At 39.8% G+C, this 27,449-nt stretch overlaps 1 protein-coding gene across 1 annotated transcript in view; it reads right to left on the bottom strand.

The window, feature by feature from the left end:
- Nucleotides 1-27,449, bottom strand: part of LOC126195257 (tetratricopeptide repeat protein 21B-like) — a 269,874-nt gene that overhangs the window by 112,384 nt on the left and 130,041 nt on the right. Inside the window, exons 9-10 of the mRNA XM_049933782.1 lie at nt 26,427-26,627; nt 22,149-22,347 (exon numbers count right to left, since the gene is read on the bottom strand). Of these exons, the coding sequence (XP_049789739.1) occupies nt 22,149-22,347; nt 26,427-26,627 (400 nt within the window). The remainder of the gene's footprint in view (nt 1-22,148; nt 22,348-26,426; nt 26,628-27,449) is intronic.

The following is a 27,449-nucleotide window of genomic DNA, read 5'->3' as shown; positions in this document are numbered from 1 at the left end:
GTCATCACTATGATGAGTAGAACTGCGCCCTTTTCATAACAGTGTTCAAAAAAATTATGAAATTACAGATGTAATTGACCTTTGTACAGAATCTAATTTTGGAGCTGCAGCTGCATTATTTCCAAAACCAGAAATTATAGCTTCTCTGTGTATCAACCCTCCCAATCACAATGTGGATTTGTTCATAGAAAATCTTCCCCAGAAGAAAACTTGCAGAGAGATAATATTTGGTGACATTAATATTGATATCAGTTTTACAGGGTTTATACTACATTTTTATACTGTATAAATGACAAGACTGAAAGGCTGGCTGCATGCCTGCATATTATTTCCTATAATTTTCAATTTAGTAAAACACAATCTGGCACAATTAAACTAAGTCTTTCTGACCATTTCTACAGATAACAATACAGATATCTGCCATGGAAGGGTGATCAGATCAATTAATGAACAGAAGCTAAACAAACTACGATCTAGATTAAGCTTAATAGAATGGAATGAGCTAACTATACATGATATGTTAGCTAATAAGTCAACCACAATATGTTTATGGTGTGCTAACTGAAGTCTTTCAAAAAATATGCCCTGAACATTGTACGAAATATTCCAAGGAAAACCCTGTTTCTAACAAAGTTTAAAATATTTGTAGATACCATAACTAAATGCTCCTGTCTTATGATAGGCCACATTACAGTATAAAAGACAAGGAAAAGTAAATGATCATGAGAATGGCACTGCAAATCTGTAATCACAACAGCAAAAAGCAAGGACAATGATGGATACATGGTTTTTAAATAATTATACACATCATGGGGAGTCATTACAACAGAATTAAATTATTGAAAGACAGATTGCAGTATTCCAGTTCCTCCCAACACATTAAATGCAAGCTTTGCCAATTGTAACTTAGAAACCAACACTGAGGATGACGGGAGCAAGAAACAAGCACTAGAGCCACCATTACACAATAAATCAACTGACGGTTTTAAAGGAAGTCACGGAAGAGTAAACGCCATGCCGCCGTTGGATAAGCAGCAGCCAGCAGCAAGTAGCACTCCTAGCTCACTTATTTGTTTTACAGTTTAATTCTTAATTTCTTTGCGTGTTTTTGGGTACTTGCATAGTTTAATTCACAAATTTCAGGCATATTATAGTATTTGAGAGTTGTAGCATCGTGTTTTACTACCTGAATGGTGTAAATTCGCGTAGTCATCAGTCATTTGTTTTTGTTTTGAATGGCCAGTGTCGATTGGTCACAGCCAGTGAGCTCCTTGCCGCCGTTGGATAAGCAGCAGCCATCACACTCTTGGCTCACTTATATGTTTTATAGTTTAATTCTTAATTTCTTGTGTGTTTTTGAGTACTTGCATAGTTTAATTCACAAATTTCAGGCATATTATAGTATTTGAGAGCTGTAGGATCGCATTTTAGTTCCTGCATAATGTAAATTTATGTAGTCATCAGTTGTCTGTTTGTTTTGAACGGCTTGTAAAAAAAATTTTTAGAGATAGATACGGACTGCGCCTGTTGTGTATGGATTCAGGGGAAATTGGCCACCATCCCTAAACAGCTGGAAGCTGTGTTGGCCGTGGTCGACAGACTCCAAGCTGTTGCCCTGGGCCGCGGTGACGTTGGGACATCCAAGGTGAGTGCTTTGGCGCCTCTGGAACCTGTAGCACCACCTGGGATCTCTGATGCCACTGCGCCCTCGGATTCGGACATTTACCTGAGGGTGAAGCGTGGCGGGGTCACGAATTCCTGGGCAGCAGGTGAAAGTTGGTGCTGGCTGCAAGGCTGTACCCTTACACCTCCATAACAGGTTTGAGGTACTGCCCATTGCTGAAAGTACTTCTGAGCCAGCACGGACGGCCTCGGCTGTTGTGGCAGTGGCCGGTCTTCCTGAGAGGTCCGGCCAAGCGCAGAGGGTGGTATTGCTTGTCATTGGGAGCTCCAATGTTAGGTGGGTGATGGAGCCCCTTAGGGATATGGCAGCTAAAGATGGGAAGAAAGCCAATGTGCACTCCGTGTGCATACCAGAGGGAGTCATCCAAGATGTTGAAAGGCTCCCTCCGGATGCCATGAATGGTACAGGGTGCAGCCAACTGCGGTGGTGGCTCATGTTGGCACTAATGACGCATGTTGTTATCGATCGGAAGAGATTCTCTCTGGTTACAAGCAGCTGTCTGAGTTGGTGAAGACTGCCAGTCTTGCTAGTGAGATGAAGGCAGAGCTGGCCATCTGCAGCATCGTTGACAGGACTGATTGCAGACCTTTGGTACAGAGCTGAGTGGAGGGTCTGAATCAGAGGCTCAGACGGTTCTGCGACCATGTAGGCTGCAGATTCCTTGACTTGCGCCACAGGGTGGTGGTGATATGGGTTCTGCTAGATAGGTTAGGTGTCCACTACACACAGGAGGTGGCTACACAGATAGCAGGGGCTGTGTGGCGTGGACTGGGCAGTTTTATAGGTTAGACAGCCTTGGGAAAGATCAAAAATGGCTCCAGTCTCAAAGGGTACAGGGCATAGAAACGCTGAGAATTGACCAAACAACAGTTGGTATTGTAGTTGTAAATTGGAGTAGCTGTGTTGGAAAAGTACCAGAGCTTCAAGCGCTGATAGAAAGCACTGAAGGTGAAATCGTTACAGGAACAGAAAGCTGGCTAAAGCCGGAGATAAAGTATGACGAAATTTTTACAGAGGCGCAAACCGTTTTCGAAAGGATACATTAAATAAAGTAGGTGGTGGTGTGTTTGTGTCTGTTGGTAGTAGTTTATCTGGTAGTGAAGTTGAAATAGATAGTTCCTGCGAATTACTATGGGTAGAGGTTATACTTAACAGTGGTACCAAAACAATAATTGGCTCCTTCTACCGACCCCCCCAACTCAGATGATATAATAGCTGAACAGTTCAAAGAAAACTTGAATCTCATTACAAATAAGTACCCCACTCATACAGTTATAACATGTGGAGACTTCAATATACCCTCGATTTGTTGGCAAAAATACATATTCAAAGCCGATGGTAGACAGAAAACAAATGGTTCAAATGGCTCTGAGCATTATGGGACTTAACTTCTGAGGTCATCAGTCCCCTAGAACTTAGAACTACTTAAACCTAACTAACATAAGGACATCACACATATCCATGCCCGAGGCAGGATTCGAACCTGTGACCGTAGCGGTCGCGCGGTTCCAGACTGTAGCGCCTACAACTGCTCGGCCACTCCGGCTGGCAGAGAGAAAACATCTTCCGAAATTGTACTAAATGCTTTCTCTGAGATTTACTTTGAACAATTAGTTCATGAGCCCACACGAATTGTAAATGGTTGCGAAAACACACTTGACCTCTTAGCCACAAATAATCCTGATCTAATAGACAGCATCATGACAGATTAGTGAACACAAGGTCAATGTAGCGAGGCTCAAAACCATATCAACCAAAACCACTACAAATAAACACAAAATATATCTATTTAAAACAGAAGATAAAAATTCGCTTGTTGCCATTCTAAGAGAGAGTCTCCATTCCTTCCAAGCTAATTATGTAAGTGTAGAGTAGATATGGCTCAAATTCAAAGATACAGAATCGACAGCAATAGATAGATTCATACGGCATAAGTTAATAAGAGACGGGACTGATCCACCGTGGTACACAAAACATGCCAGAACATTGTTGCAGAAGCAACGAAAAAAGCATTCCAAATTCAGAAGAACGCAAAATCCTCAAGACTGGCTAAGTTTCACAGAAGCTCGAAATTTAGTGCAGACGTCAATGCGAGATGCTTTTATTAATAGTTTCCACAATGAAACATTGTCTCAAAATATGGTAGAAAGCCCAAAGAGATTCTGGTCTATGTAAAGTACACCAGTGGCAAAAAACTGTCAATGCTGTCACTGTGTGATAGCAATGGAAATGTTACCGATGATGGTGCCACTAAAGCGGAGTTACTAAATACAGTTTTCCGTAATTCCTTCACGAAAGAAGACGAAGTAAATATTCCAGAATTCGAAACCACAACAGCTGTTAGCATGAGTGGCATAAAAGTAGATATCTTAGGTGTTGGGAAACAAGTCAAATCACTTAAAAAAAGCAAGTCTTTCAGTCCAGAAAGTACACCTACCAGGTTCCTTTCAGAGTATGCAGACACAATAGCGCGTTTCTTAGCAATCATATACAACCGCTCACTTGAAGAAAGGTCTGTTCCTAAAGACTGGATGGTAGCACAGGTCACACCAATATTCAAAAAAGGAAATAGGAGTAACCCATTGAATTACAGACCCATATCACTGACCTAAATTTGCAGTAGGATTCTGGAGCATATACTGTACTCAAACATTATGAATCACCTTGAAGAAAATGACTTATTGATACATAACCAACACAGATTCAGAAAATATCATTCTTGTGCTCTTTATTCCCATGAAGTAATGAGTGTTGTCGACAGGGGATCTCAGATCGATTCCATATTCCTAGATTTCCATACGACTTTTGATATCGTTCCTCACAAGCAACTATTAATCAAATTGCTTGCATATGGAGTATCGTTTCAGTTGTGTGACTGGATTCGTGATTTCCTCTCAGAGAGGTCACAGTTTGTAGCGATAGATGGTAAATCATTGAGTAGAACAGAAGTAATATCTGCCGTTCCGCAAGGTAGTGTCATAGGCCCTCTGCTGTTCCTGATTTACATAAATGATCTAATTGATAATCTGAGCAGCCCCCTTAGACTGTTTGCAGATGACGCTGTAATTTACTGTCTAGTAAAATCATCAGATGATCAATTCCAATTACAAAATGATCTAGAGAGAATTTCTGTATGGTGCGAAAAGTGGCAATTGGCACTAAACACGGAAAAGTGCGAGGTCATCCACATGGGTCATAAAAGAAATCCGATAAATTTTGGGTATACGATAAATTGCACAAATCTAAGGGCTGTCAATTCGACTAAATACCTAGGAATTAGAATTACAAGCAACTTAAATTGGAAAGACCACATAGATAATATTGTGGGGAAGGCGAAACAAAGACTGTGCTTTGTTGGCAGAACACTTAGAAGATGCGACAAACCCACTAAAGAGACAGCCTACATTACACTTGTCCGTCCTCTGCTGGAATATTACTGTGCGGTGTGGGATCCTTAGCAGGTAGGACTGACGGAGGACATCGAAAAAGTGTAAAGAAGGGCAGCTCATTATGTGTTATTGCGCAATAGGGATGAGAGTGTCACTGATATGATATGCGAGTTGGGGTGGCAGTCACTGAAACAAAGGCAGTTTTCTTTGTGGCGAGATCTATTTACGAAATTTCATTCACCAACTTTCTCTTCCAAATGCAGAAATATTTTGTTGGCACCCACCTATGTAGGGAGAAATGATCACCATAACAAAATAAGAGAAATCAGAGCTCGAACGGAAAGATTTAGGTGTTCCTTTTTCCCATGCGTCATTCAAGAAAGGAATGGTAGAGAAGTAGTATGAAAATGGTTCGATGAACACTCTGCCAGGCAAAGTGTGAATTGCAGAGTAACCATGTAGATGTAGATGTAACTAATACATGAGTTAATGAAACTATAGCCAAACTCAACTTTTGCTGTTAAATACAGCAGAAAATAGGTAATAACAGCTTTAACAAATATAACAAACAAAACAGTCTAAGAATTTCTAGTATGGGTATGTACCACCAGATGTAAAAATATTTTGAATACAATAACATAATTTGTCCTGTGCAGCATGGCTTAGGTCCACCCATCTCCTGTAAAAGAAGTTTACAACATTGTAACAAAAGCATATGATTGCTTTGGGAATAAGCCAATAATGTTCCTGACATTGTTGGATATAAGGAAAGCCTTTGGTATAGTATCCCACAACATCCCAATAAGAAACTACAATACTGTGGAATAGTGGAGAATGCTCTCCTCCTAATGCACTTGTACTTAATCACAAGACAGAGATCTGAAAAATGTACATTTTGCGATAAAGGCGAATATAGATGCAAATCCTGTCTCAAAATGTGTTAATGCAAAATTACCTAATAAATGTTATTTTGCAGTGAATTATATCCAGACGACATTTTATCAAAAAAACTTAAAATAGCTTTACTTTCTGGATATAAAATTTAACCAAATTTTGGTTATTGGTGTTGCACCTCATCTGGCGAATTCCAATTTGGAAGATAATATGTGTAAGAATGTGCAAAACAGAAAATGCATGAATGCAACCATATATCAGCATACCCAATGTTCTGGTGTCATGCCAACTTTGGGCAGTTAAATGGTCTCTATAAGATACACACCCCATAATACAACACAGGAAGCAGCCATGGGACTTAGCATCTTAGAACAAAGAGACGTGTATGTTTGTCCGCTAGTTTTAAGCTCAAAAGTTCAATGTGGCTGGTTTAGCCAGCTGGTGTTTTGAACTGTGGTAGCATCAAATAGTGGTAGAGATCAGGCCAGGACTTCCTCGTGTATGGGGAAACTCATCTGCATCAAAGACTGCATTTAAATGGTAACCGGTGCATCACGGGACTAACTCCATGGTATCATACAGACACTGCTTCATGGAAATGAATATCATGACAGTCCCTAACATGTATTTTTATGTTTGCCTAGTACATGCTACAGAAAAACTGGATATCAGTACACCACCGTAACACAAGAAATACACATGCAGCTGACAAACCATATGTCACACAAGCAAAGGTCAACAACAGATATAAGTATCTTGGTCTCATATTTTAACAAACTGCCCAAAAATGCCCATTCAGTGCCTTCAAAAAATTCAGGAACATCCTTAAATATCGGCTCTGATAATTGGTCATGCAGTATCGAGTGAATTTTAACAGCTTCTTCACGAGAAGCAATTTCTCATTCTCTTTCGATTAAATATGGACAATTTTGAAGACACAGACAAGCATACATTTTCAGTACTAGTCGATAGCTGAGAATATTATATCATTTGTGATAACAAAAGTTTGTAGACTGCCAAGTAACACTGTAAATTTAATAAAAGTTCACCTGATTACACGTATTTTTCCCATTATATCAATTGTAATACAAATAGTAAAGAAAATTACTGTATTTAAAAAAAAAAAAACTGACGAATGGGACTCGAACCAGCGATTACGGGGCTTGAACGCTAACCACTCAGCTGTTGCCACTTCATGGTAAAAATGGCCATGCACAGGTATATATTTGACAACTGAAATTATCTTCTGATTTTCTCAATAATGCTTGAGAAGTACGCACTATTGCTTGCACATTTTGTTGTCCTCATGGAGTACTATGAGTGTACGAAGTTTGCAGTAAATTCCATGTTCCAAACGTTGTGGTCTCCCCTTGTCAGTACTGCACCTACACTTATTGTCAAAAGTATGATCGGATGGGGTATCAAGTGAAATTTATGACTGGACTGAGGACTTTTTGTTAGGGAGGACACAGCACGGATGGACAGTCGTAGTCAGATGTGCCCTAGCGAAGTGTGTTCAGACTCTCACTGTTCACATTGTATTTTAATGACCTCTGCAGAAAGCCTGATTTTACTATTAATATGGCCTACTAGTAAAATCAGGCTTTCTGCAGAAAGATGGAATATTTCTCAATATTACATACGACACCTATCTGGTACTTAAATGGCATATTGTTATACAGTAAATTTTATATGAAATTTAGGTATCTTGCCCACATTTCATTCTCAACACTGAGGCAACTAAAATCGACCATACAGAAAGTATACGCTATGGACTTTTACCTCTGCCAACTCTTCAAAATTTCGTGCAATGGTTTACTACATTTAATGCTGCACAATAACTGCATTGAACATCGAAACAAAATTAAGTCATTTATGGGGGGAAGGTATCAGTCAATAAGGTGTGTAAAAATCAAATTTTTGGGCCGAATAGTTTTTGTGAAATCGAATGATAGGTGTGTCAAAGCGGTCGGCACACCATGTGTCTGCACAGGCGAGCAGTGCAGTGATGACAAAATCGCGCACAGCGCAGAATGCGGCGAGCACGTCTCTGTAGCAGCGAAAGGGTTAATGCAGTCTTGGTGGCTTTACTTCATAAACTGCGCGCTCCCCCCTAAGCATAAGTTTGTGAACTATACTATACTATGGCGCTGCTTCTCTTGGCACATGCGTCATTTGTAACTGGCAACGCAGCAATCTCTCGCGTCTGGGCAGGCATGTGCGAGCCGCCAAGATAAAAGAATTGAACTATAGAGGGATCCAAATTGTAGCATATACCATGGTGTTGTGTAACTTAACTATGTCAGTGCATGAGAGACCCTAAGAAAACTGAAAGCACAAGTTTGAACTGTTCATCCACACATCGAGCACCTCTTCCTTCCGCGGCAATGTGAGACCACGCAGGAGTGCTGTAACACCTGCAACAATCTGATGCCATGGGTTCTTGGCCCCATGTGATTTTCATTTGTTCTAAAACTTAAAGAACACCTATGAGGAATTCACTTTGACAGTGGTGAAGCAGTGAAAACAAGGTGACAGTATTAACAGACTAGTCTCTTGTTGGGAGAAATGTGCCCACCGCCACAGTGACTATGTTGAGAAATAAATATGTAAACATAAAGAAAAAAGATGCAGAATGTTGATAAAGTTTGCATTATTTTGAAAGCTTTAAGAGTTTTCACATAAAAAATTCAGAGGCTTTTAGCATGTCCTCAAATTTTTTCTGAGTAAGGAAATCATAAGGAGAAATTTAAGTTAAATAGGAGTTCAGCTGAGTTCAATTTGTGTTCTGTTTTGCCTTTCTCCTGTATAAAATATACCATGAGATTGCAGTAGGTGAATGCCTCTGTCATATTCAAATTGCCGAAAATAATTTTAAAAAACCAATGATAACTGGCGAACCACAGGTTTGCACTGATGGTTGGGACCTAGAATAACTAAAAGAGATGCAGAAATTTATTATTACAATCCATTATTTAAAAATCTGTATCTTTTGTTGGTTCACAGACCAATTGTGAGTGGACAACCGGGCTGGGCCTTATCAGACACCAGTTATTTGAAATCTACAGTCATTTTATCAATCACGATCTCTGAAAACGTCACTCTGAAGTATAAGGCCTACATATGTAAGAAAACAATTACAAAAAATAAAAAACTCATTTATTACTCAGCAAGTTGAAAGAAAGTATAGCCACTGAGTCTTGATACAGCTTTCAATATAATATCACAATACGAATTTCAAACCTATAAACCATCTCACACTGATGATCTTGGGTACCTGATGTCATAACCACCATTATTACCACCAGTATCTGAAAAGATTGCTTCGTATTCTTCTACATATTATGGTAGGCAATAACATAGAACCACACAGAGAGTTTACTTGCGCAACCTGCTATTTTTACGACGCACAGCTACACATAAATGTATCGCGGCCACACAGTGCCCCTTCCCTCCTCCCGCCCCCAAAAGTGCAAAGCATCTGCGATGCCTTGGTATTTGAACTTGATCTGTGAACTGACTCTTGCATGGGTTGGATGCGGCTTTGCCTGTCAGCTCTTGTGCCGGTATGTCCATCAACTGTGGAGAGTGTTCTGCTGGCCTTTGATAAGCGTGACTCATCTGCTCTGGAATTATTGTGGTTTGACATGTGTGCGAGGTGTGGGAGTGAAGGCAAAGACTATAAGCCATCCAAGTGGAAAATAACTCTCGACTTTAATATCTCCTTGAAGAACGTCTTCATATTTGTCAGCCTTTTGGGTGCGATTCTGTGTGCGCGCAGTGAGACAGCCTGTCCTGGTGTGATACAAAAGTCATGGGATAGCAATACATTTGTGTACAGATGGTGGTAGTATTAGATACAAAATGTATACAAGGGCAGTGAATTGGTAGAGCTGTCAACAACCAAGAGCAGCAGCGTTTGTGTAGAATTGTCAGTGTTAACAGACAAGTAACACTGCATGAAATAACTTCATAAATCAATGTGGGACATAAAATGAATGTATCCATTAGAAAAGTGCCATAAAATTTGGTGTTAATGGGCTATGGAAGCAGACGATCAATGTGAGTGCCTCTACTAACACCACAAAATTGCCTGCAGCGCTTTTTCTGGGCTCATGACATATATCAGTTGGACACTAAACACCTGGAAAACCATGGCCTGGTCAGATGAGACCCGATTTCAATTGATATGGCTCGTGTGTGAGGTGCAGACCTCATGAAGCCAAGGACCCAAGTTGACAACAAGGCACTGTGCAAGATAGTGATGATTCCATAATGGTGTGCACTGTTTTTCCATGAAGTAGACTGAGTCCTTTGGTCCAGCTGAGGAATTTTTATGGATGACAATGCACTATGTCACCAGGCCACAGGTGGTCATGATTGGTTTGAAGAACATTTCGGGCAATTTGAATGAATGGTTTGGCAACCCAGATCACCCGACATGAACCCTCGTCGATTTTTAATGGGACATAATCGAGAGGTCAGTTTATCCACAAAATCCTGCACCAGCAACGCTTTCGTAATCAGAGACGCCTATAGAGATAGCATGGCTAAATATTTCTGTGGCGGAATTCCAACGGCCTGTTGAGTCTGTACCACATTGAGCAGCTACACTACGCCTGGTAAAAAGACGTCCGACATGATATTAGGAGGCATCTAATGACTTTAGTCACCTCAGTGTACTGTATTTGATCTTACTGCAGTGAACCTGCTCTTGTGGCACATTTGTTAATTCTCCTACATGTTTGTCTGAAGGCTTCCATGTTCCTTCAAGGGTAACGTGTTTTGAGTTCCCTGTAGTACAGTGTAAGTCAGATGATTTTTAGTCACTAACACTGCACTGTTATCCACTAAGCTTAACAATCGCACTCCCTGTAAGTCAACTGCTAGTGCAATATGTGTTAGCAAGTCAATGCCTAGAAGTCAATGCCTAATATAGGTTCTGAGACATCCGCAAACACAAAGGACTACACAAACTGATTTGAGAAACCCTCACTGATGGTGCATACTTCATGTCCTAAGTGTTGACTGATGATTTATCAACTGCTTTTAAATGTAGACAAACATCTTGCTTGTGGTAAGGTGCTTGGTTAACAGGGAACATTCTGGTATCCAAGCATTGTGCCAGTATGTTCGTCTGATATATACTGAAGTTTCAAAGTGGTAGAATATGCACACAGAGGTGGCTGTTATTGAGGCATGCAGACATCACACTGTTCTGTAGACATCTTGATCCTTTAAGTAAGCGCAAAGTGATTTACGTTTTGTAGCACCTATGCTGATGTTTGTGATACTAGCACACTTTGTGTGAGTCCTTCCACTAATGTTGTGTATCATGTGGTGGTAACGCTAGTTGGAACTGATCTTGATTACTGGCACCTTATTGTCACCATTGTGGCTCTTAAGCTCCTGATCTTGTCTGAAACACTCAATGGGCATTGTGGCCACACGGTTCAGAGTTGTAGTTTCAGTTGACTTCGTTCCGATAGTTCTGATGGTGCCACTGCAACTGTTGCAGTCGACTTGAGGATCACATAAAACCTATCTCCAGCCTGTAGTACTTTATAGGGTGATCCCTAATCATATATCACAAACACTGTCCATCCTTCAGCCAGAAGTTTCTGCTGCCAATCACGTAACAGCAAACTGTCAACCACTGCTGAGCCGTCTATTAAGTTGCGCAGGTGCTCCAATGGTGTGATGTCACCCTGCTTCTTCTGGTATAGTACTTTCCTGACTCTGAGGTCAATAGATTTTGTGCAGCACGAGATTAGCTTCTTTCGGCTTGCAGTACGCTCCGTGTGACAGTGAGTTTACTGTTGTGTCCAATATTAATGTATTAGTTTGCTGGTCTAAGTTGTTTATCACCAGTATGAATTGTTCACGATCGTTTGCCGCCTTCTGTTGTCAGACTACGTTTTCCATCACGGTACACTGTGTGCGTGGTTGAGAGCGGGTGAACGGCAGTGCCCGGCAATTGGAAACGCTGTGGGGGCACACTGCTGAAACTGGTGTATAGATGCCTTGTTGCTTCAAACTATTCCTGCTGCTCCACTATGGCATTCACTGTTACACCTGGTCATGATGCAGGTGTTATATTTGAGCCTGGAGATATTTTAAATCTTGCTGAACATCGTCCTGCACCGCAGCAGTTGTGAGGCTAATTGAGGAGCTACTTGACTGAGAAGTAGTGGCTCTGTTCACAAAAGCTGACAATAGCTGGGAGAACAGTACGCTGACCGTGTGTCCCTCCATACCTGCACTCGTGTGACGCCTAATGCCTGAGGTGACACAGCAGCCAGTCGGTACCATTGGGCCTTCTGAAGCCTGTTCGGGCACAGTTAGTCAGTTAGCGAACAAGGGAAGACTGCAAAAACTCACAGAAATCAAGAAGACTATAATTCCAAACCAGACCAAGACACAGAGGGAAGGAGAACATCAATGGATGATTGTGACGAAATGGACCTGAGAGAGCACAAGAAGCAGAAGTAAACCATCAGAAACAAAATTGACTCAAAAACAATACACCCAGGAAAAAGGAGAAAACAGACAAGTCAACATAAACTCACCACAGGATCCAAGAAAGTACACTATGAGCTGAAAGCAGCAGACAAGATGGCCTGGTTCTACACAGGAAGACTAAAACAAAACAACCACCACACAAACAACATAAGAAAACTCCTAGAGAAGACTGGTACTGAGGGTAATATAGAATATGAAGCAAAACATAGCAAGCAAAATACAGAATAGAGCAAAACAAAGATAACATCGAAAGAGTAGGGGAATTGATACAAGAATGAAAACCAGAGGAAATCCTGAAAATATCCACATAAGTATTGAACAGAAGCATGAAAATCAAAAGAAGAAGACGAGTGCAGAAGAAGGCGAGTGCACAAATTATTTGGCCAATGATGCATGAGCAAAAAGAAAGAAACCTTACAGATGCTAGACATAGCAAAGACACACAGACAACAGAAAGATTTAACAGCATATGCAGAAAAAGGAGGAAATGCAAACCTACAATTGAAAGGAAAGCAATGGAGCATATCAATTGAGAGGCAAGAAAGACAGCAATGGATGCAAAAATCAGACCCATTCAAAGCAATGAAGAAGAAAGTCTCACTCACAACAAGACAAATTCACACAAAGAAATGGGAAACATATTACTCAGTAATACCAAATAAACATTAAAAAAAGACATGTACATAAAATGGAAGCAACAGGGACTACACACAACTCTGAATTAATAACAACTACGACTTGCAATAAAAGAAGGAAAACAAGAAAGTGGCTGATCGAGACAACATATGTATGGAACACGTTAGTGACTCCCTTAACAGGGAGGAACTATGGAAGGGTGTAATGAATAAAGGCCTACAGACAGGAAAAATGTGGGGAAACATCGACCATAAACATTCTGTACAAAGTGATAATGACGTTGGTTTGTGGGACACTCAACATCGTGATCATCAGCACTTGCACAAGTTCCAATCTTTCCATTTCCAGTCTCGCCACTACCCAAATGATGACGAGATGATGATGAGGACAATACAAACACCCAGTCCCCAGGCAGAGAAAATCCCGACCCAGCCAGGAATTGAACCCAGGACCACGTGATCCAGAGGCAGCAACGCTAGCCACTAGACCACGAGCTGTGGACTCTGTACAAAGCGAAGGGGGACAAAGCATTCCTGAAGTTGTTCAGAGGAGTGGCATTAAAACTACTTTCTTCAAAATATTCATTAAATACTCAACAAAAGACTACTCAAAGCATTTGAGGGACACATTCTGGATTGTCAATTTGGTTTTATGAAGGGCAGTAACATTGTACAGCAGTGAAATATTTAACAAAACAGACAGAAGACACACGGAGACACCAGAGCAGAAAGTACTACTCACACTTTGCAGATCTCAGAAAAGCATTTGAATCTGTAAATAGAGGAAACCTAATACAGAAACCGAAAAGAATGATCCAAGATGGATAACAACTAGTGGAACAATCAAGACATGCCTTCAATGAAATCTGATCCAAATAAACAATTATGTTGAAGTTCCAGAGAAAATTATACAGATGAATGGACTTCTCCAAGTAGAAGCTATGCGTCCAACACTGTTCAACATCTACACAGCAGATGTAACAAACATAGCAGAGAAAGATACAGAAGCAAAAATGATTTGGTATGCGGATGACATAGTGAAAGTAACTGTGGTTAAGGAAGGAGATACAGAAGACACTACAAAGACTAGACACTTGGGCAAAAGAATGCAACCTAAAGTAAACCAAGAGAAGACAGTTCAAATGATATTCAGGAAGGGAGGAAAACATCACCCAAAGACAAAATAACTCTACACAATGAACTGCTGTAAATAGTGAGGAAATATAAATAGCCTGGAAATCATTACAGACAGCACTAGCATCTTTTGGTATGCATAATCAGGAAAGAGCAGCAGCAGCCATTGAAGCCTCATACAATATCCCGAACATAACTTATCTATCAACAAGCACAACTATGTCGCTATTCAAAGTGGCAGTGTCACCGGTCATTATGTATGGAACAGAGATTGTACAGAAAGAACTTAAGATCAACAATATGAAAATAATAGAAAAAATCAACACGATGGTCCTGAAATAGATACTAGGAGTGGGAAAAACAATGAGAGCATTAGATAACAACACTTGCCATCTTTCACAAGACCATATAAGGAACTGATTAACATCATGGACCAGAAGGATGAGCAGACAGAACTAGAGCTCTACAACACACCAGCCACGATGAAGACAGCAGGACTAAAGAATATAGGAATCAGGCACACGTAACAACAAGACTCGCAGTTCACAGGTTTCTTCATACAATATGTGTCAACAATAAATTCCACAAACTAGAGCACTACAAATATGTACCCTATTCATGTGATGTTCAGGCAGATACAGTGTGCAAGAGAGAGTGTGAATACATTTTGCATACTTTGACAGAAGTTGCCAAAGATTACCAATGCCATTTCACCTAATTCCAGCTGAGTATGCACTTTTACACAGCCATGTGGACAACACAGCCACATGAGTACTTGTTCACAGCCACAAGGATGTCACGTGCTTGCATTCACTTGCCCACTGTGAATTTGCACTCTGTGCATGTGCAATGCACTTTACTTACCACCAGATGGTCAAAAGTTTGTCAAATGACTAACAATGAATACAGATAAAAATTGTAATTCATTACTCATGAATAAAAAATATTATTCAAAACATTATTCACTTACACAAAAAAAAAAAAAATCATTATCTGCGGATAGAAAAGGTTACAAATAATTGATAAATTTAAATCTAACAACATTTATTGCTCCAAATCTTTGTCGTTTATGAAACAAATGTATTTTTCATTGCTTTTAAATTAACTTTCAAAACACCTCTTCTTGTCAAATATCTCATCAGAAACTTCTTTTGATTACTGAAGATTTGCCACAGTGACACTAAAGAAAATATGTTATGCATATGCAAAGAGTATATTGGTGCATTATATCTCCTCAATTAGTCTATATTTCATGATAATGATACACTACTTTCAACTTACAATCTTCTTCAGTAAAAATTGATAAATCGTCAATTCTGCTGTAGAAATTGTCAATTCTGTTGTAGTTTTTGGCAAATAATATACTGTGATTCCATGTTACATTCACTTCCTACATTAAATTAAAATAAAATTTTATTTTTATGTCATAACATCATTCCAAACATACGACTGGATTTCTCCTACATTTTTTTGGATGCTATACATCGTTAATTTGTTTCAAGCCTCCCTCGACCATGAACAGAAATACAAGTGAACAGCTTGTTTTTAAATTGTGTGTAAGACATTATGGCAATAATTGCAGTAGGCGCAGAAAGACAAAAAATTGTCTTCCAATTGTCTCTTGGAGCATTCTCAATTAAAAAGTAGTCATTATGGAGAAAAATTATGTAATTTTTTATGTACTTAAAACACAGTGACTCATCCAAAATTTTTGAATCCCAATGCTCTATGTAACTGCATAGATGCATGAGGCATCAAAAACCTATTTCAGATTTTAACTGAAAGCTTACTCTGAGTTAATCCTAAAACACTTTTGAATGTCCAGCAGCATACCACAAACGTTTTAAGAGTTCTTGAGATTTTAACGTCTGTTAATGTTATTCATTAGCAAAAGGGTTCTAACTTTGTTCACTCCTTTTGTAGCACTACAAACACTAGCAAATTGCGTAATTAGATCAACGAGACATCCATATTCGATAGTGTTGGTACAACTGAGAACGGTGCTGCAGAGTTTCTGCTGGCTGCATTCTCATCTCTTGCTACTTATGTACAGTACTTCTGCATGTTAGCAGGGGGAAGGGGAAGTACTGGCAAGTGCAGAGTCAGGTGAATTGGGTTGCACTGGTAGTGCAACTGCTGAAGCTGTCCAGTTAGAGAGTATTTTTGTGTTGCACTTGTTATGCTGTAAAGCAAGTAAAGCTACACTCAACCTGAAGGTCGATTTAAACACTGCAGTGTTTCACTAAGCATGTTGGCATGCCCCTGACTTCTACTGTCTCTGGACTGATTTGTATGGCCAATTAGAAGGGGACCTACAGTTCAACATGCACTCTGAAACACGGTGCAATTTGACTTTACATTTCTCTTACTGCCAGAGACGAATGAAGTGATAAGTAACAGAAAAAATCGTAGAATCAACGACAGAGCGAACGCAGAACCTTTGCTTTGTAGTGTGGAGCTCAACCTTCTGAGCCACCAAAACACATTTAAGTACACTCCATTAATACGTTATTTATCACACAGAAATCACTCTTAGCCAAGGGAACAAGCACTAGTTAAAGAATATGCTACTAGAAGAAAATAAAGAAAATACAGTGGCATTCCACATTGTTCATTATTTAAGTTACAAGTAATTTACTCACGAATAAATTAGTGTGAGTGATCTACTTGTTTGAATAATTATCCAGACAGAAATTTATCCGAATAAGTCCCATCTCTGCTTATCAATAGACCTTGTACTTGCTTCCTCTTTCCGTTCACTGCAGAAAAGTAAATTAGTCTACTTGCTCAATTTATTTATGAGAGTTTACAGTGTAGCTGGACTGAACTTTTTTTGTCAACTATAAATAAGTTGACAATTACTACCTGTTACCACACTCCTCACCATAAATCTTTTTCATTTGTTCTGTTCAAAACGTGTCTCAATGTCACTGTGATTTTAGCAGCGAATTGAATGAAGGCATTATTGCACCAGCTATTCTTTCGTGCAAATTAACAGTTCCACAGCTAAATCAATGACCTTCAATAATATTCAGTATTCAATTAATTTAGAGACATCTCCTTCAGTTGCATTGATTATTTTTTCAAATCACAACCGGTTTCGGGATTTTAAAAATCCATCTTCAGGTTATGAAAGTACAGCATACAGGAAGAAAGAAATGTATGGTAAGACACTGCAAAAACTGTACGGCTAGACTACCTTTAGTAAAACACAACATGCAGTAAGACCAGTCAGTGCAAAAGATAGTAACACACAACATGCGGTTGGGCCAGTCAGTGCAAAGGATCTAAATCACAACATCTTGGTAGAACCAAAAAATAGAGAGGGCCTAATAATCAAAGTGAACTAAAAGTGTAATGTCTGAGCAGTTCGGATGAAGGAAACCGAAACCAAGAACAAACACTGGGCTCATACTGTCCGCCATCAGGCACAGCATGGTATGATCATCAACCACGACTAACATGATTGCTACAATGGAGGTCTGGAGGCACAGTGTGGTGCAGGCATCAACGGTGTACAACCAAGTAAACTAATGTTATTGTAAAGATATAGGAAAACTATACTGACTTACAATACTTCATTTAAAAAAATATAGAATATGAACGAGCTATGTTATACCATTAGGTTAAATAACTCCCAAAAATGTAACAACAAGTGACGTTTTTAGGCAATTTAGGTATTGGTACATAAGAGAACTGAACAAGTGATGAATATAGTAAGAAAAGTGATAAAACTTAATGGTAACACAGACCATATTTAGCAAATCATCACAAGTACATCACATTATGAGCTTCAGTGATGTAAAATCAAATATCTAAAAACCATCAAGAATTTAAAATGTGAGTGTAGTAATGCAAGCAGCAAAATAACAAACAAAAATGATCAGGTTGAGTGCCTTAAAAAGCAATAATGATATGGAAAGATGACTAAGAGATGCAACAACTAAATGAACAGAATAAAAATAAGCATGAACCTCATAGGCTTGTAAAAATATGGGCTGTAATAGGCAAAAAGGCAATGGTACATTTGCCAAATGAGTGAACAGAGGATTAGACAGTAAAAGGTATGATACAAAGTAATGGTAAGACAAACCACACAAGTGAATCATTACCTATGTAGGATACATTATGGGCTCAAGTGATGTAAAATGAAATATATAAATATAAAAATCATCATAAAAATCTAAAATGTAAGTATAGTGATGCTAAGAGCAAACTGACAAATTAACATGATGGGGCTGAGTGCCTTTTGTTAGATGAAATAATACTAACATGGAAAGATGATTAAGGTGAAACAATTAATAAACGACTGGGATTTGGAGAAATAAGCCTGAACCAGTGACATATCACATAAGGAACTTATTCAATAGAACCACACGTTTCAACGTGGTTTGCTCATTTTAGTTAGTAGTAACTTACGTTATGCGTTACCAAGTACAATACATGAGTTGCCTTGTTTCGGTATCTGCTCTTCTGGTTTTCACAGATATGTTGCATTATACACTCCTGGAAATTGAAATAAGAACACCGTGAATTCATTGTCACAGGAAGGGGAAACTTTATTGACACATTCCTGGGGTCAGATACATCACATGATCACACTGACAGAACCACAGGCACATAGACACAGGCAACAGAGCATGCACAATGTCGGCACTAGTACAGTGTATATCCACCTTTCGCAGCAATGCAGGCTGATATTCTCCCATGGAGACGATCGTAGAGATGCTGGATGTAGTCCTGTGGAACGGCTTGCCATGCCATTTCCACCTGGCGCCTCAGTTGGACCAGCGTTCGTGCTGGACGTGCAGACCGCGTGAGACGACGCTTCATCCAGTCCCAAACATGCTCAATGGGGGACAGATCCGGAGATCTTGCTGGCCAGGGTAGTTGTTTACACCTTCTAGAGCACGTTGGGTGGCACGGGATACATGCGGACGTGCATTGTCCTGTTGGAACAGCAAGTTCCCTTGCCGGTCTAGGAATGGTAGAACGATGGGTTCGATGACGGTTTGGATGTACCGTGCACTATTCAGTGTCCCCTCGACGATCACCAGTGGTGTACGGCCAGTGTAGGAGATCGCTCCCCACACCATGATGCCGGGTGTTGGCCCTGTGTGCCTCGGTCGTATGCAGTCCTCATTGTGGCGCTCACCTGCACGGCGCCAAACACGCATACGACCATCATTGGCACCAAGGCAGAAGCGACTCTCATCGCTGAAGACGACACGTCTCCATTCGTCCCTCCATTCACGCCTGTCGCGACACCACTGGAGGCGGGCTGCACGATGTTGGGGCGTGAGCGGAAGACGGCCTAACGGTGTGCGGGACCGTAGCCCAGCTTCATGGAGACGGTTGCGAATGGTCCTCGCCGATACCCCAGGAGCAACAGTGTCCCTAATTTGCTGGGAAGTGGCGGTGCGGTCCCCTACGGCACTGCGTAGGATCCTACGGTCTTGGCGTGCATCCGTGCGTCGCTGCGGTCCGGTCCCAGGTCGACGGGCACGTGCACCTTCCGCCGACCACTGGCGACAACATCGATGTACTGTGGAGACCTCACGCCCCACGTGTTGAGCAATTCGGCGGTACGTCCACCCGGCCTCCCGCATGCCCACTATACGCCCTCGCTCAAAGTCCGTCAACTGCACATACGGTTCACGTCCACGCTGTCGCGGCATGCTACCAGTGTTAAAGACTGCGATGGAGCTCCGTATGCCACGGCAAACTGGCTGACACTGACGGCGGCGGTGCACAAATGCTGCGCAGCTAGCGCCATTCGACGGCCAACACCGCGGTTCCTGGTGTGTCCGCTGTGCCGTGCGTGTGATCATTGCTTGTACAGCCCTCTCGCAGTGTCCGGAGCAAGTATGGTGGGTCTGACACACCGGTGTCAATGTGTTCTTTTTTCCATTTCCAGGAGTGTATTTCTTCCCTCATCTCCTTTCTATGTTACAGTTTCATACAACTGAAGATGGGATTTTAAAATCCTGAAACCGGTCATGGTTTGAATAAGTAATTAATACGACAGAAGTGGAACCCTCTACCATATACCTTCTCCATATAAAAAATGGAAAAATCGACAGCTAAAAAGAAATTCTTATTCTAAATGCATTGCAACACCTTCCAGGCCCATTGGTGCTTCTACATTGTAGCAAAACCGTACAACTCCATGTTTGCTTAGCCGAGTGGCAGAACCACTCAGTGAGTGATACTGAGAACAGAAACTGCGAATCGTGAGCCTCCAAAACTTGTGCAAAGTGAGTGCTGCTCAGGCAGTTCTGCACCATGGATGCAGTGCTCTACCACAGACTGACTGAAGAATGCTATGCAAACGAGGGTGTAAAAAGATGCCACATTATAATGTATATGAAGAGAACAAAAACTTTAGCAGACCACAGTAAAGACTAAAGGATTGTAAAAACTTGTGTAAACTTGTGTATTAATGTTCTCATTAACAATATTATCTGAAAGCACATTCCTCACTAATAATATTAAATATCTGCACTTGTCACAATGCTTTCCAGTCCAATATTTCTGTTTACTTGCTGACTATCGAAATATAGTTCTTCCTGTATCAGCTGCTGTATTCCAACTATGCCTTTCTTTCTTGTGATTCCCGATGTATGGTTTTGTTTTTCTAAACAGTTGAAAACTACTTAATAAATGAAGATCTCTTCCTTCTCAGGGATGATTGTGAGGTCTCACTGGAGCAAATGTCGATTCCTCAATTTCTTCTCTGTGGCCATCTTCAGGTTCTGACATTGGTACATAATCCAACACAATGGTGGTTATATTGGTTTCCCTTCAGTTCTGAGAATAATTTTTGAACTGTCTTGCTCATTACAACTAATTCAGCACAGCACCTTATTATTAATAATGATTCCAATACCTGTTACATTATTCAAAAATTGTGTGGTTTTGTAACTGTTTGTCATGTAACTAACATGAGTAGTTCTTGAGGCAAAGATAGTGGGAAGACAAGAAGGGTGTTATGACAAAATTACATGTTGCTTTCTTCAAACTCAAACATCTGTCTGTCCAGTGGGGCAGGATGCAAGTTCAATTTGTAAAGACTTTTTTTTATATATGAGGGTACAGGAGGCCTCTGACTGGGTATGCCCCTGCAGAAGGAAAAATACAAGCAAGTACTGGAATCAAAATAGGAAAGGATGAGCAAGGCAGTTGAGCATGGGCAAGAGAACAGATATGGGGCAGGTTAGGAGACCAGGGACTTGCAAGATGTTCTAGGAAGGGATTTCAGCACTGTATGATGTGCCTAAGTAGAAAGTTTATCTTCTTCTTTTCTATTTATTTTCAGCCTTCTTCTTTAAAATTCTTTTACCTTTCTTGTACTATTTTTGCATTTGCCTTTTTTATCATCTGCATAGGCTCCTCCTTATTTCTTTCTCATTTATTTTCTTTGAGTTTGGCTCTCATCTTTGGGCTATCTACTGTCTACAGCTCATTTTTAATGCCACTCTGAAATTTGAATCTTTACTGGTAATCAATTGTTACTTCCTAATCAATTTCTGTCCCTTGCATCTACCCTGATACAGCATTTGGACCAATTCCCATTCAACATCTGCGCATATACCTTCTCCATTGTCTCATTTGTTCTCTGAAGATGAAATTTTAGAAATAACTGAAAGCTAGAGATATAAACCCATTTTTAAATTAGTGTGCATCTGGCAGCTCTGTCTTGGTTTGCCAGTTAGTAGAGACATGGCCATCTTCTGTCACAGGTATTACTAGTATTATTTCCTTTTTTTTTTTTTTTTTTTAGTGATTCAGATTTCAGCTCAAATTAAAATAGAGCTCACAAATGACTTACGGATATGAACATTATAGATAAGACTACACTAGCTGGAGAAATACATCAAATTAGGTTACCTGCTACAATAAGTGTGTCCACAAGTTCAAGCGAAAGTGACACTTGATCCGCTAGTGACATCTGAGAACAATCCAGTTGGAGACCAGCCTGCAGTGATTTCAAGCTCTCATCCACCTCGCCTTGATGTTTCTGAATCAGAGCCATAAGAAGATGGTACAATGGCTGTTCACGCACATGCAGATTGTAGCTGAGCCCCATCTGTTGGCACACATGAGATGAAATAAAGATCCCACCACTTTTCAGAGTTCATGAGATAAACTATATCTACATTATTATATAAGACACGTTGCTGTTGTTACTTAGTTTGTTACTTAGTTATATGTTCCATGGATCATTTTGCATGGTATACCATAATGCTGTGGAATGAGTCATTTTACATTCATACAGCAAATTAATTTGTACATATGGTTATATTTATAAGCTTTTTTTGTGTTAGTAATTCCTACCCACCATCTTTTAAAATTACAGTAATAGATATGGAACAAAAGGTGTTGTCATGGAGACATTTTCTCATTTTGGTATCAAATTTTACTTGCATTCTGTCAGGCACCTTGTATTATATCTCTGGACAAGTGATCAAACATTTTTGTTGCAGCACTGTGCACCCCTTTTTGTGCTAAAGACAACCGTTATGTGGAGTAATGAACATCATTTTTCCTTCTAGTATTGTAATTATGGGTATAATTGTTCCTTCTGAACTTCATGAGGGAATAAATATACTGTGAACCTGTAGTCAGAATGCACAACTGCTGTCTACAAAATGACCATGGATGATCATCACATATAATCTTTACAGTGCATTTTTGTACACTGAAGACTTTCTTAAAGGTGAGTTACCCCAGAACATTATTCCACGACATTATTGAATGAAAATATGCAAAAGTTGTCAACTTCCTGATTTCTCTCTGCCCAATATTTCCACTGATTCTAAGCACAAATGTGGCTGAACTAAGTTGTTTTAGGAGTTCCAAAATGTGCTTTTTCCAGTTTAAATTCTCATCAATGTGGACACTGAGAAATTTTGAAGCTTCCACACTAAGTATTTATTATTGTGTCATCATGTGTCACACTTATCATTGGTGTAGTAGCTTTAGATGTGCAGAACTGAATATGTTGTGTCTTTCTAAAATTGAGAAAGAGACCATTAGTAGAAAACCAGTCAACAACACTTTAGAAAATTGTTTACCACTTCTGTTGCTGTATGTACAGTCCCTGGTCATATTATTAGATGCACCCAATGATACTGATAATTCATTTATTTCTGGGTTTGGTTTTGAAAACTGGCTCATGTATCATTGTTTAATTGGCTGAATAATTGTTTCATACATTCATTGTTGTTAAAGAGCTATTACTGAATGAAATGAGCTCATTTGTTATGCCACACAGCCTGATCAGTAAAAACCTTTTTGCAGCAAGAAAACATCTCTTTGTTATCCTGGCCAGGAAATTCACCTGACATGAAACCAAAATGAAAATATTTGGAGCTGGTGAAAAGGGAAGTGACAAAGGAAACAATCACCACAAAGATTATACAAGTATGGTATCATCACCCACAGATGCAGGACATTGTGCAAGCCTGTATTAACAGTACACCAAGGTGAACTGAAGCATTACGAGGTGCATTCAAGTTCTAAGGCCTCCAATTTTTTTTTCTCCGGACTGGAAAGAGATAGAAACATGCGCATTGTTTTAAAATGAGGCCACGTTCATTGTCAATACGTCCCAGAGGTGACAGCACCGTACAGATGGAATTTTAGCGCCAGCGGCGAGAATGAGAATTGTTTTAAATACTTAAAATGGCGACGTTTTCCTTACTTGAACAGCATGCAATCATTCATTTTCTGAATTTGTGTGGTGTGAAACCAATTGAAATTCATCGACAGTTGAAGGAGACATGTGGTGATAGAATTATGGATGTGTCGAAAGTGCGTTCGTGGGTGCGACAGTTTAATGAAGGCAGAACATCGTGTGACAACAAACCGAAACAACCTCGAGCTCGCACAAGCCGGTCTGACGACATGATCGAGAAAGTGGAGAGAATTGTTTTGGGGGATCGCCGAATGACTGTTGAACAGATCGCCTCCAGAGTTGGCATTTCTGTGGGTTCTGTGCACACAATCCTGCATGACGACCTGAAAATGCGAAAAGTGTCATCCAGGTGGGTGCCACGAATGCTGATGGACGACCACATGGCTGCCCGTGTGGCATGTTGCCAAGCAATGTTGACGCGCAACGACAGCATGAATGGAACTTTCTTTTTGTCGGTTGTGACAAGGGATGAGACGTGGTTGCCATTTTTCAATCCAGAAACAAAGCGCCAGTCAGCTCAATGGAAGCACACAGATCACCACCACCAAAAAAATTTTGGGTAGCCGCCAGTGCTGAAAAAATGATGGTGTCCATGTTCTGGGACAGCGAGGGCGTAATCCTTACCCATTGCATTCCAAAGGGCACTACGGTAACAGGTGCATCCTACAAAAATGTTTTGAAGAACAAATTCCTTCCTGCACTGCAACAAAAATGTCCGGGAAGGGCTGCGCGTGTGCTGTTTCACCAAGACAACGCACCCGCACATCGAGCTAATGTTACGCAACAGTTTCTTCGTGATAACAACTTTGAAGTGATTCCTCATGCTCCCTACTCACCTGACCTGGCTCCTAGTGATTTTTGGCTTTTTCCAACAATGAAAGACACTCTCCATGGCCACACATTCACCAGCCGTGCTGCTATTGCCTCAGCGATTTTCCAGTGGTCAAAACAGACTCCTAAAGAAGCCTTCGCCGCTGCCATGGAATCATGGCTTCAGCGTTGTGAAAAATGTGTACGTCTGCAGGGCGATTACGTCGAGAAGTAACGCCAGTTTCATCAATTTTGGGTGAGTAGTTAATTAGAAAAAAAAATCGGAGGCAAAGCAAAATGTACATACCAGTTTCAAGTTGGGTTTCAGAACAGAACTGCTGAAAACTTGTAGGAAAAGACCATGGTGTAGGACTTTACTTCAAAGATTGCTTCAAAGTGTAAAACACTGGAAGTACATTTTGAATGATTACATATGTTTTAAACCTAATAGGTCTATTGTTAACAGTTCCTGTAAATGTCATTAATCTGGACACACGATTACTGCACTACAGCAATTTAATGAAAATGTTGCATTCCTGTACCAACCAGCCATGAAAACTATCACCAGTAGACTAAAAGTGAGCACAGGCACTACCAGCTCGAAGGGTTAAAATATCGTCACGTTATAATAACTCTTGAAGTTCTCTACATTGGTTCTGCAGTAGTTGACTGCTGATTTCCGAGAGTCTTCTATTAAACTCTGGATTCTTAAATTTAAATGGTGTTTAGAATGGTGCAATACAAGAACTTGTTTTTTCATTTCTAATTCATTTACACAGAACTTCATTTATTTACTTTCCATTTTCTTAATACTGTTGCTCTTACACTAGGTTTATCCCTCTGTTTGTCTTACTTTCTTTTGTTTGCAATTTAAGTACTCTTAATCTCTCTCAATACTACCTATTGAAAGGGAGATGGTAACCTACAAGAGATGCCTCTATGCTACCAGTAAGTATTAACACTTGTCTCTTTTATGCTTTGTTTTGAAAGCAATATTTTATTCAAATCATTTCATAAACAAGCTTCTTGAGTTATCTGATCCTTTTTCGGATAAAACTCTTTTTCTAATACTAAGCTAATTGGTGCAGTGGTTTAGGCAGGGAACTGGGTTTATGAGGAGTTGGGTACAAATCCCTGTCCAGCTTTCCACGATTTCTCTGTCATTTACATCTGATGCCAGGATTGTTTCTTTGTAAATAATATGGCCAATTTCTGTATATATCTTCATCATATTACCAATGTGTTCTGAGAAACTCATATTGTTGAAAATTGTCACGCTTACCAACATTTTATTCTCATAATCTTTTTGTCTTCATAAGTACAAAAATCATAAACAAATAATATAATTTTAAAAAATGTTTTTGCTTTGCATGTATGCTTCCATCTGCACATTAAGCTAACATTTCTCTGTCTTTAACATAGTTTTAACTTGTATTTTCAGCTACTTTTGTTTATCTGTATCCCTAACAAAGGACACAGAACTATTACTTGATCCAATTGGAAACATCTGCGTTTAAATATGTGCTCAAGTTTTAAAATGAAACATTATTTTTTAACATTAAATCCTAAAAATTACTAAAACACTATAACAAATGATTATAATGTTATAAAATAAAAAATAGAATAAAGCAATATTATAATATAAATTAAGTAGAAACCTCCAGGCTTTGCATAGCTTGACTGAAATCCCCTTGCTGTATGAGTATCTGTGCTTGAAGAAGATAAGCTGGAGCAGAGGTTGAATCCAAATCAAGAATATGATGCAAAGTCTCCGCTGCTCTTGACAAATCATGACTCAGGAACTGTACACGGGCTAAAAGCAATTGTGCTTCTGTCAATCCAGGGCATGCACGGGTTGCCTGAAAAAATTCACAAGAAGCAGATAATTTTATGAATGTAAGCTATAAATAAAACAATGGAAAATCCAGGATGGATCATAACAATATTATGGTTTCAGTTGCCTGAGACTGCAGTTGGGTGGGCGTGTGTGTGTGTGTGTGTGTGTGTGTGTGTGTGTGTGTGTGTGTACACACCGCACAGCACTTAAAGATGAAATGTTTTCTCAAAATAAAGGTCTCATGAACTGTGATTAAATGGATTGACACACTAAAATATATTTCTTAGTTACAGCTAAATCCATTCCTCAAGTCACCCAAAGAACTACATCTATATTACACCCTGCAAGCCACTGTATGCTGTATGGCAGATGACCTTTCTAACAAATATTATTCAACTTCATCTCACTTCATTCAAATATGCTGTGTGTGACCAATGACAATTGTATGCTTCTGTTGCTGCAATCCATTTAATTTTATCACAACAATCTCTGAATTTTATATAGAAACTAACACTTCATTTCACATGGACTGACCCCCGATTTTGAGCTCATATTCTGGTTCAACTGACTAACAACAATGTGTTGTACCTTGCCAGAAACATGGTGATGTCTACTTTTATCTGCTGTATGAATATTACATTTTAGTTGAAAAGATGACAACATATGTGGTAGCATTTAAAACATAGTCGGCTTTTCGAGAATTTTTTGGCGAGTGTCAATTTTGAGGCGTCACAGAGCCCAACCATAATTAGGAGAAAATTGTACTTGCATGATTTAAAAATACAACCTTTTCCTATCTGTAGGCACATTTTCATTATTTTTCTGAAAAGTTGTTTCATTGCTA

The sequence above is a fragment of the Schistocerca nitens genome, chromosome 7, assembly GCF_023898315.1.
Source record: "Schistocerca nitens isolate TAMUIC-IGC-003100 chromosome 7, iqSchNite1.1, whole genome shotgun sequence".
NCBI classification, from domain to species: Eukaryota; Metazoa; Arthropoda; class Insecta; order Orthoptera; family Acrididae; genus Schistocerca; species Schistocerca nitens.
Note: the sequence above shows the minus strand (reverse complement) of the source record. Positions and strands in the feature narration are given on the sequence as shown.